An 11,593-nucleotide genomic window follows, 5' to 3' on the forward strand; every position below is an offset into this window, starting at 1 on the left:
ATCCAATAAATGCTGGTCAATTAAGAGATAGTGACACTAAAGGGGGACAATATCCTTCGCATGAGGCCAGGCAGAGACGAGCATACCCTCCGTTGGTACAGTGGGGCCGTGAGTAAGTTACCTAACCTCCGAGCTTTACCTATACAGTGGGGATAATAGTGACTACCTTATGATATGGGTGAGATGGCTTGTATGTTATCTGGCACACAGGTTACTATCCTTAATAATTTACAAATAAACACTAACCTGGACAGTCATGTTTGGGTTTATTTTAGCCAACCGCGTGGAGTTCAGAGTACATTGGCAGATTTATGAAAATTTCTTTTAATTCCATAAATATTTCTGGGCTCCCACCAGGCACTAGGTACCTGGCACAGGCACTAGGGACTGAGATAAGTAAGATGTGCCATCTGGCTTCTAGAGCTCCCACTCCTAATGGGTAGTTCTTGGCAAGTTTGAGCTTATCTCTTGGCTACACTTTCTTCAGTTGTGGTTCCTCCACCTGTGCTTAGAGCAGGAGTGTTATGTGCATATGGTGTACTCTCCCCTCAATTCCAGATTCATATAACCAACTGTTTATCTGGCATCTGCCATAGTTTCCTACACTTAGCATGTCTGAAATGGAATTCTTGAATTCTCCCTGCAACCTGTTCTTCTCTATCTTGCAAAGAGACACCACCAACATCCATTCAGCTGCTCAGGCCAAAAAACTGAGTTTTCATCATTTCTTCTTTGTCTTTCAACACTCACATTCAATTTATCACCAAGTCTTCTCTGTTCTACCTCCAAAACTACCCTTAATTTATCTTATGGAGTTTTATCCTTGTCTAAGAACCATCATCTCTTTTCTGGACTATGAAAGCTGTTTCTTAATTGAGATCCCCTGAATTCATTTTTTCTCCTCAGCGACTGGGGTGATATTTAAAAGATTTAAATAAGATGACGTGATGTCCTAACAATTTGGTACCCACCTTCCTCTGACCTCATTCTTCATTGTTCCTCTCACTCACTGGTTCCAGCACCTCTGAGTTTCTTGCTTATTCCCACCCTCTACTGTTCCTTTGCCAGAATTATTCTTCTCTCAGAAAAAACGTGGCTGAATCCTTCTCTTCATTTACCCAAATACGATCCTCTCAGAGAGGGCCTTCCCAGATTTCTTTATGTCTCAGAAAAGTTAGTCCTCACACCACATCTCCAGCATAGTAACTCATTTGAGTTACCTGTCTTATTTCCTTACTAGCACTTACTCCTGTCTGAAATAGTATAATCCAGCTATCTGTCCTCCCCATGTGAGCCCCCTAAGGTCAAGAGTATTTCTAACTCATCTCTGTATCACAGCACTTGAGAATGATGGTGGTGAAGGAGGTGGTGGTGAAGGTAGAGGTGGTAGTGATGGTTTTGGAGATGGAGATGGTGTTGGGGGTGGTGGTGGTGGTTGGTTGTTATTGTTGATGGTTGTTGATGGTGGTAGTTGGTGGTAGTCATATTGATGGTGATGGTGGTGATGAAGATCATGGTGGTGGAGGGTGTGATGGGAAAATTAGTAAGAAGCATTCTTCAGATAGAGGGAATAACATTGCAAAGCCTCTAAAAAATTAAGTTTGTTCTGAATTTTTATCTTTTGTTTATTAAAAGGAAGCAGTGTTGACTTCATCTATCATGACTACCTCTATTTTCACTATTGCCTTCTGGCAATCTGTAAATTGCCTTTCTCGCTCTGGGCTGGTGGTTCGGACTAATTCTCATGCACTCTCTCTCTCTCCGTAGTGTCCTTCCCCGTGGCCTGTCAGAAAGACTCACTGGCTGACCTCATGTTCCTGGTGGATGAGTCCGTTGGGACCAGAGAAAATCTAAGGAACCTGCAGAACTTCCTGAATAACATTACCATGTCCCTGGATGTGAAGGACAACTGCATGCGGCTTGGCCTTATGAGTTACAGCAATCAGGCGGAGGCTGTTTCTCTTCTGAAGTCAAGCACGAATCAATCTGCATTTCAGGAGCAAATCCAGAAGCTTTCTCTCCGGACTGGCAAATCCAATGCTGGGGCTGCCATTGAGAAGTTGAGGAGAGAAGGCTTCTTAAGGTCCAGTGGCAGCAGAAGGGCCGAGGGCGTGCCTCAGATCGCTGTCCTGGTCACTCACAGAGCCTCAGACGACGAGGTGCGCGAGGCCGCGATGAAGCTTCGGCTGGAGGACGTGACTGTGTTTGCCATGGGCATCGAAGGGGCCAACAGTACCCAGTTAGAAGAAATAGCATCTTACCCACCGAGACAGACGTCTTCCATGCTGAAGTCCTATGCAGATTTGGAAACTTACAGCACGAAATTCCTGAAAAAGGTCCAGAATGAAATATGGTCCCAAGTTTCCACTCGATCGGAACAAATAGATCTCGACAAAACTGGTATGTTTGAGAAAATACTTTTCTTATTATAAAAGTGACATGAGTAATTGCCTAGGGCTGGGGCAGGAAGGAGGACCGACTGCAATTGGCTAAGGGAACTTCAGGAGTTATGGAGATGTTGTGAAACTAGATTTTGGTGCTGGCTGCAAAATTTTACAGACTCACTAAAAATCATTGAAATTTTTAGCATATGCATCAATCTTACCTAAAAAAGTGTAAAAAAGCTAAACTGTGTTATTTATGTCATAGTTTAATAGTTTGGAGGAACGTAAAGAAGAAAATAAAAAGTCTGTAACCTTTCAGATAAAACCATTTTTAACATTTATAGCTCTTGACTTTCAGGTTACGTGGTACGTCAGTTACAATTACATTTGGGTGTGACTAACGAAAGGAAAAATAACAATTCTTTACACAAACTAAAACTAGTTTTGTGTGTCATAAGTAAGCCCCAGTGTAAGCATTCTGAACTGGTGTGGTAGGCCACAGTGTCAGGGATCCTGTCTCTTTTTTTGTGTGGTATTTATGGCCTTCACTGCCAAGATCATAGTCCAGGTTAACTGCTCTGAGCATCACATTCACAGCCAGCAACAACAACAACAACAACAACAAGTAAGGGGAAAGGCAGGCTTTCGCCTCCTTTTCTTCAAGAATATTCTCAGAAATTACATATATCATTTCTGTTTACATGCCGTTGGCCAGAACTCAGTCACATAACACATTCACTGGTATAAATGGGAGTCTGAAAATGTGGTCTTTGTTTGGGGCAGCCAAGGGGAAATTTTTACCTAGATGAAAATTGGGGGTTCAGTTAGTTCAGAAGAAGGAGAGAATGGGTATTGGGGGTAACCACTATTATCTGCCTTACCCACGTTCTCATCAACCTGTATCATGCACTTTTGTCCTTTTCCTTAAATATTCTTCTGCAGCATTCCTTTAAAGTTGGGAATAATATTCCAGCACGTGGATAGAACATAGTTTGTTTAACATATCCCAAATTGTTGGATATACAGGTCATTGCAAATGTTTTACTTTTATGAAAGTCTGGCAGGGATCATCCTTATGTACAACCATGATTATTTTCTTGCTATTTAATATTTTTTTAAAATTTTTTCCCCTTCCATCTTTCTAAGTGAAGGATATTCAAGTTAAGATGCTTTGTGAATCTGTTCTAGTTTTGCTGAGCTCTTTTCAAAGGTACATGCCAAGAGATAGTTGATGTGACTTTATCTAATTCTGGGATATCTGCTGTCTTCACACATTTACTCTGCAGATAAAATGTTTCCAAACACTTGGAACTGGAATTTGGCAGCACTCAAGTGGAAAATAATTATAACCGTCCGGTGATATTACAGGCTAATTTAAACTCAGACCAGTCAATTGAAGGTTTAAGGATTGCACCCTGAGCGAGCCCTGGATTTTCTGGCATGTACACCTTGCAAAGCAGCAGAAAGAAACCAGTCTGCTGTTACCTCCTGAGTGATCAAAGGGGATCCTGGAGAAAGGCAGCCACCTTTGTCTAGAACCAACCATTTGGACATAGGAGGGATGTGCACTGTGGTCTCAGGGAGTTTGCAATGATGTGACAAAAAGCTATTATTGTCATTATAGAATTTCTCAGTGGGAAGATATGGGACCAAGCCTAGTACAAGGGCCATCCAAAAGGATGGCTATCTTTCATAAAACCTCAGTAGGTGACATCTTATTAGTTCAGTAGCTCTCAAATATCAGCACCTGACTTAGGTTGGGTTCTTCAGAAGCCAAACAAAGGTTTATGTGAAATTGCATTTTAAAAAGCTCCCCAATAAACTCATGCTAGTGATGTTTGAGAACCACTACTTTAGTGAATTTGCCATGGACCACAGGGTGGTGGCAAGCTTTGTCATGTTCGAATGGTCGAACACAGAGAAGCAATCTATATGGACTTAGTCACTGCTGTATCCACCACATCTGGCACATTGTACTATTTAATTTATTAACTAGAAATTCATTAAATCAAGGGGAGACTCACATTAGCAAAACCAAGAGACCAATGTTTAGTTAGAAAAGGAGTAATCAATATCTTTGAGTGAAAACTACCAATGCCAAGGCACTGGACACTCATGTCCTCTGAGAATACATTCTCTCCCTATAGTCATGCCAAATGAGAAGCCGAATTGTCATCAAGACGGTCAGAGGTTGTGGGATCACAGCAAGGGAGTTTTATCATTGAAATGTCCAGTGGCATGCAATTGGGTGGATGTCTCTATTTTTAAATCAAATATATAGACCTACATGTCTATCTATCCCTCTATATAACTGTATAGGTGAGTCCTGGAGTCAGGGGACACATTCTTCTTCAACACTGTCTAGTCAAACGTTTTGTGATGATGGAAATATTCTACAATTACACTGTCTAGTTTGATAGCCACTAGGCACATGGGTCTGTTAAGCACCTGAAATGTGGCTAGTGTGACGGAAGAGCTAATTTTTAAATTTTATTTAACTTTAAAATAGTTTAAGTTTGCATTTTAATAGAAACATGTGATTAGTGGCTAGTATATAGGACACTCTAGTTCCAGGCAGGGTCGGATGGGCATTGCCATGGATACCCACCGTGACTCATGTTTTTCTCTCCTTCATCACTGAGCACTGCTATCTTCTTTCTGAAAAACACCTAATTCTTCTTTCTTAGGTATATCCATCAATTAATTCTGGTTGCTGTCAAGTTTTGCTGTCCTGGGATCAACCCTGTCTTTTGCAGATAACTGCTTATCTCTGCCCTAATGCTTAATGTGATGATTTCATAGTTTAATTCTCAGGGTCAAACTTATTTCCAGTATTTCTGATTTCTTAAGAATCAACTCCCCATAGCTTGAAGAACTGTCAATAGCTATAAATTCCCAAGAAGCTGTCAAGAAAGAAAATATTTCTGAAATGACTAAATTGTCTTGTATTTTAAAGAGCTTTTTACATATTCACCCAGATAATTACATAAATAACCTAGATTTTTAAAGAATGCTTTTTCTCCTACCGGATTGCAGTGAATGGCTAGATAGAGTTGTATATAGACTATTAGGAAAGTTAAAGCACTTTTTCTTAGAATCTGTTCAAAGAAGGAATGAACACTGAGGGTTCTTTATTTTAACAATTTTTTTTGAAATCTTATGATATACCAGACTGACTGGACAGAAGCAGAGTAACTAGGCAAAGTCTCTGATTTGGGAGCTGATGTTGGGTGGCAGAAAACAGGCTGTGCTCATGAGCAAATGAATAAGAGAATTTCAGAAAGTCTTGGGTATCATAAGGAAAATAGGTAAGGATACAGGAAAGACAATGATCAATGTACTCTAGCTGGAGGGGAAGAGAAGGTCTTTGAAGAACAGACATTTGGGTTGGCACATCCATGATGAGATGAGAAGGAACCGGCCATGCCAATGTTTTTAAAAAATATATTTCTATTGACTTTTAGAGAGAGGAAGAGAGAGAGATAAAGAGATAGAAATATGGATGAGAGAGAAACATTGATCAGCTGCCTGCCACCCCCTGCCACCAGGGATTGAACCCATAACTGGGCATGCACCCAGACCAGGAAACAAACTGGGGACCTCCTGGTTTATGGGTTAGTACCCAACCACTGAGCCACACCTACCAGGCCAGCCATGAGAACCTTTAGGGGAAAAATATTACAGGAAGAGAGGAGGGCAAGTGCAGATGCCCTGCGGCACATTCAAAGTACAGAAAGAAGTCCAGTGTGGTCGGAGCACAATGAGTAAGATGACGAATTGTTGGAAATAGGATCAGAGAGGAAAGCAGGAGAGAAGATCAGGTCAAATTTTTATTTTTAAATTCTAAATGCAATGGTACATCACTTACATAGAAGCATAATATGACCTGGTTCTAGTTTTAAATACATTGTCCTGTTGTTCTGGGAAGAGGAGGTTACTGGGGAAGTAAGAATAGGAGGTCACCTGCCCCACCCTGTTTCTCAAGAAACGATAAGACATAGCTGTCTTAAAAGGTGGGTGTCACCCTAACTGGTTTGGCTCAGTGGATAGCGCGTCAGCCTGCGGACTCAAGGGTCCCAGGTTCGATTCCAGTTAAGGGCATGTACCTTGGTTGCGGGCACATCCCCAGTAGGGAGTGTGCAGGAGGCAGCTGATGGATGTTTCTAACTCTCTATCCCTCTCCCTTCCTCTCTGTAAAAAATCAATAAAATATATTTAAAAAAAATAAAATAAAAGGCGGGTGTCAATACTAGGAAAACAATCTGATGTAGAGCCTGGAGACTTGGGAATCTGGTCCTTACTCTTTAATTTACTGGCTGTTTGTTCCTAACCTTAGACAAACCACTGGGCCTCGCTCTGCTTCCATTTCCTCATAAGAGGGTTGCAAATTGCAAAGGAGAAAATGGGCATCAATGGGTTCAATGAAATGTACTGGCTCTGAAGTGTGCTCATTCTTCAGAACCCTCAAGCCGCATGTTCCTCTACAAACCTGCTTGCAAATTTCTCTCCAGTTTATAATTAATAAAGAACACACTTTCATTTTTTATTTTATTTATTTATTTACTTTATTTATGTATTTATGTATTTATTTTTTGCAGGCTGTGCGGATACAAAAGAGGCGGATTTCTATTTTCTCATCGATGGCTCAACCAGCATCTGGCCTGAACACTTTGAGCAAATCAAGAAATTTATGTTGAGGGTGATCGACATGTTTAGCATTGGCCCAGACAAAGTCCGCGTTGGGGCTGTGCAGTATTCGGATAAGAAGAGAGTGGAATTTGATATCCATACTTACACGAATGAAGTGGCCTTAAGACAGGCTGTTTCAAATATCCAGCAGCTCTACGGCGACACTGACATTGGGGCAGCCCTGGATTTCATGCTGCCAATAATAAAGGAGGGAAGGAAGCACAGGTCCAGCGAGGTTCCTTGTCACCTTATTGTGCTGACGGATGGGGAGTCTAGGGATGATGTCCTAAAACCTGCTGATAGAGTCAGGGCTGAGCAAGTCACCACTCATGCTGTTGGCATTGGGAAGGTGAACAAAATACAACTGCTACAAATCGCTGGGAAAGAAGAAAGGGTTAACTTTGGGCAGAACTTTGATTCTTTAAAAAGCATCAAAGATGAAGTTGTCCGCAGCATCTGCATGGAAAAAGGTCAGCAAAACAAAAAAGGCTTTATTCCTGCCCTTTGTTAGTTGCTTCAGCCAGACTGATAGGCGGAGACATGGGGTGATGTGACCAGTTGTCTGGCTAACGTTTTGCTAACTTCCCTCATCACTGTGAAAGGATGCAGCCCCTTACTTTTTTTTTTTAAAATAAATATTTTTATTGATTTCAGAGAGGAAAGGAGAGGGAGAGAGAAATAGAAACATCAATGAAGAGAGAGAATCATTGATCGGCTGCCTCCTGCACGCCCCACACTGGGGATTGAGCCTGCAACCTGGGCATGTGCCCTGACCGGGAATTGAACCGCGACTTCCTGGGTCATAGGTCAATGCTCAACCACTGACCCACACTGGCTGGACCAGCCCCTTACTTTAAACCAATTGCTAAGATTGGGGAATCTCTCTATACTAGACAGCTGCCCGGGGCATCTTGAAAGTCAGAAGTAGAAGGTTACTAAGAATGTTGTGGCCTTGACAAAGCCCACTGCTGTGGTGTGTAAGAGATTATTGTGCGCACGTGTGTGTGTGTGTGTGTGTGTGTGTGCGTGCGTGTGCTTGCGCGCGCCCACGTATGCACATGCACTCAGTGAGGCAGATATACTCATCTGCAGAAAGAAAATGGGCTCTGGCTTTCAGTAAATTAGGGTTCCACTCATTTTTCTACTTGAGCTTCAAACTTCCTCCTCTGAGGATAATACCTACACCGGGGAATTCTTATCGGTTTAGCATAATACACACCAACCATTGTTTCTCTATTACGAATGCATATCCTAGTAGATATGTAACTATTATTTATTTTTATTTATAATGCATATATGCATTTTTGCTCTGAACAAATTAGGTAACAAAAGTTAGGAAGAACAAATTTTCAAATTCCTGTACTTGACTATTATTTGTCTTATGAAGAATAGCCACTCACTAACTGAAGTTGGTATGTGTTGATTGCTAGTATCAGCACTAGAAAATATTGTCTACTGAGAGGCATAGGAGAAGGGATGCTGGAGTAAAAGAGTCCAAATTCAACCCCAGCTTTATCATTTAGCTGTGGACCTGGAACAGGCTCCTTACTCTCTACCTGCATTGGTCCCTTGTGTGTAACCTTGTTGTGGAGCTTAAAGGTAATGATGCATGTGGAGCACTTACAGGAGTGCCTTGTGTAGTAAGTGTTACATAAAAGGTACTATTGTGGGAGTCAGTTAAGGTGTCCACTGGCAAGGAAAGGAAAAGAATTCTCACTTATTTGAACTTACAAAAGTTAAAAATGTGTTGGAATTTTCTCTGAGTCACTCAAACAAAAAGTAACATGAGTAAGCAAATTAGTAGCATTCATAACAATATCCTAAATCACATTTTGTTCATTGTTCTCCCTGTTATGGGAGGAAATGTTGTGGACAGAGGTTAGTCTTAGAGTACAAGAGTAAAAGTCTCCAACGATTTTTGGGGTTGATGTCAAGAGAAGTAAAAGAGTTTCAGGAAACATAAAAGAGATTGTGTCTCAGGTCCTCTCAAGGGAGGAGGTCCTGGACCAATGTGAGGAGCTGCAGTACATCTCTTGCAGGCCCTGAACACTGGCACACTTTTAATATGTAAAGATTATTTAATTTTTTAAATTTTTTTAATTGATTTCAGAGAGGAAGGGAGAGGGAGAAAGACATAGAAATATCAATGATGAGAGAGAATCATTGACTGGTTCCTCCTGTACCCCCCCACTGGAGATTGAACACGCAACCCAGGCATGTGCCCTGACCAGGAGTCAAACCATGACCTCCTGGTTCATAGGTGGACGCTCAACCACTGAGCCATTCTGGCCGGGCTACTTAATTTTTTCAGACTGAAACATTGAAATATTTGTCCCAGGAGTGTAGGAAATTGATTACTTTTTCTCTTATTCCTTTTTTAAAAAAATCACTGTTACATCCTTAACACATAGCTTGAGAATTGACATTTCATATACTTCAAGAATTATAAGATGAATAAATTATGAATAAATGAATGATGCATGCATGCATGAATAAATGAATACACACTTTGGAAGTTACATTTCTTTCTTAAAACTTCCTGGGTAATCTTCAATGGATTTCTGATTTAAGGTTCTGGTCAGCAGACTTTTGCTAAAGAAGTGCATAAAATTTTTCAAAGCAATAGCAGTTGCTGGAGTTAATTTTCCATGTTTTCTAATTAATGCATTTATTTATGATTTATTGTTTCTACATATTCTGAGAAGCTTGTCAGCCCAGCTTGTTTCTGATCTTTTTTATAACTTTCAGGATGTGAAGACATGAAGGCTGACATCATGTTTCTGGTGGACAGCTCTGGCAGCATAGGAACTGCAAATTTTGAGATAATGAAAACCTTCATGAGGAACATGTCAGCTAATATTCAAATTGGTCCAGATAAAACTCAAATTGGTGTCGTTCAATTCAGTGATGATAGTAAGGAAGAGTTCCAGCTTAATAAATACTTGACCCAAAAAGAAATTTCTGATGCAATAGACAGAATGTCTTTCATTGGCCAAAACACTTTGACCGGAAAGGCACTAACCTTTGTAGATGAATATTTCACCCATCCCAAGGGAGCCCGTCTTGGAGTCAAAAAGTTTCTCATTCTGATCACGGATGGAGAAGCACAGGATGATGTGAGAGAACCTGCGAGAGCTCTTCGGGACAAGGATGTGATCATCATCTCTGTGGGGGTGTATGGTGCCAATAGGAGTCAGCTAGAGGAGATCAGTGGGGATGGCAGCCTGGTCTTCCATGTTGAGAAATTCGATCATCTAAAGGACATAGAAAGTAAACTTCTCTCCCAAGTGTGCGCTCGTTATGGTAAGTGGCCCTGTTATCCTTCAGGACTCAAGGATGTGAGCTGTTGGCTTTATAGTGGGGTGAACGTTGGGTTGTACTCTGGACCTTGGCCTCTAACTGGACTTTGGTGTTACGTTTGGTGTTATCTATGTTATATTGAAACACCCATGACCTCCAAGGATATTCCTGATGAACAGCTTTGTCAGCTACTTTGGCAACAAAATAATCTGGCTTTGGTGACTTCAAATACATTCCAAGAAGGTTGCAGAATTTTACAGTAAACTTCAACTCCTTAGTACCTGCATACCTAGATTTTCCAGAGCCAATTTTTAATACCAAATGATTCTCCAGAATTGTTTCTACACCATTGTTAAGCAGTAAGTAATAAGAAATACAAATTTGTCAAGTTACATCAAATTCAGTACCCTAAACACCCCCTCCCCAACAACCCCTCTGTATTTTAAGATATTGTGTGTATTTTTATTACTTCACGTTATTATTCTTAACCTCTATCAGCTAGATATTTTACATTTGCCTGTCCATGTATCTATCCCTTTGGGAAATTTTAATGTGTTACCTTTTTTTATGATTGCTTGGGTGAATCATCATTTTTATTTTATAAACTAGAGGCCTCGTGCATGAAATCTGTGCATGGAGGGAGGGTCCTTCAGCTCAGCTTGCACCCTCTCACAATCCAGGACCCCTCGGGGAATGTCCGACTACCGGTTTAGGACATCCCTCTCCTAATCTGGGACTACTGGCTCCTAACCCCTTTGCCTACCTTCCTGATCACCCCTAACCACTCACCTGCCTGCCTGATTGCCCCTAACCACTCTGCCTGCCTGCCTGATCGCCCCTAATCCCTCTGCTTGCCTGCCTGATCACCCCTAACTGCCTCTGCCTTGGCCCCCTTTGCTTCGTCAGGAAGGACATCCAGAATGACGTCCAGGAGGTTGTTTGCTGTCCAGTCTAATTAGCATATTATGCTTTTATTATTATAGATTGTAGTCCTTTTTAAATTATATGGAGCAACCTTCAGTTTCAGCCCATCAACTTTATTGACTCTTGAATGAGAACTGGAAATAAGTCCACATCTAAGACTAAAAACACCCGTGTTTTGGATACAAGAGAACAAACCAAAGTATTAATAACTTTGCTATATATTGTTCCCCTGGCAACATAGAGACCTCCTTTGGGCTTCATACTTCAGAATTATGTGTTTGAAATTTTCAGGAAGA

At 41.1% G+C, this 11,593-nt stretch overlaps 1 protein-coding gene across 1 annotated transcript in view; it reads left to right on the plus strand.

Annotated features, from left to right (window-relative positions):
* Window positions 1-11,593, plus strand: part of COL6A5 (collagen type VI alpha 5) — a 98,965-nt gene that overhangs the window by 20,589 nt on the left and 66,783 nt on the right. The window contains exons 4-6 of the mRNA XM_006770213.2: window positions 1,768-2,400; window positions 6,983-7,543; window positions 9,822-10,376. Coding sequence (XP_006770276.1) covers window positions 1,768-2,400; window positions 6,983-7,543; window positions 9,822-10,376 — 1,749 coding nt within the window. The remainder of the gene's footprint in view (window positions 1-1,767; window positions 2,401-6,982; window positions 7,544-9,821; window positions 10,377-11,593) is intronic.

This window comes from Myotis davidii, unplaced genomic scaffold (genome assembly GCF_000327345.1).
Source record: "Myotis davidii unplaced genomic scaffold, ASM32734v1 scaffold962, whole genome shotgun sequence".
Lineage (NCBI taxonomy): Eukaryota > Metazoa > Chordata > Mammalia > Chiroptera > Vespertilionidae > Myotis > Myotis davidii.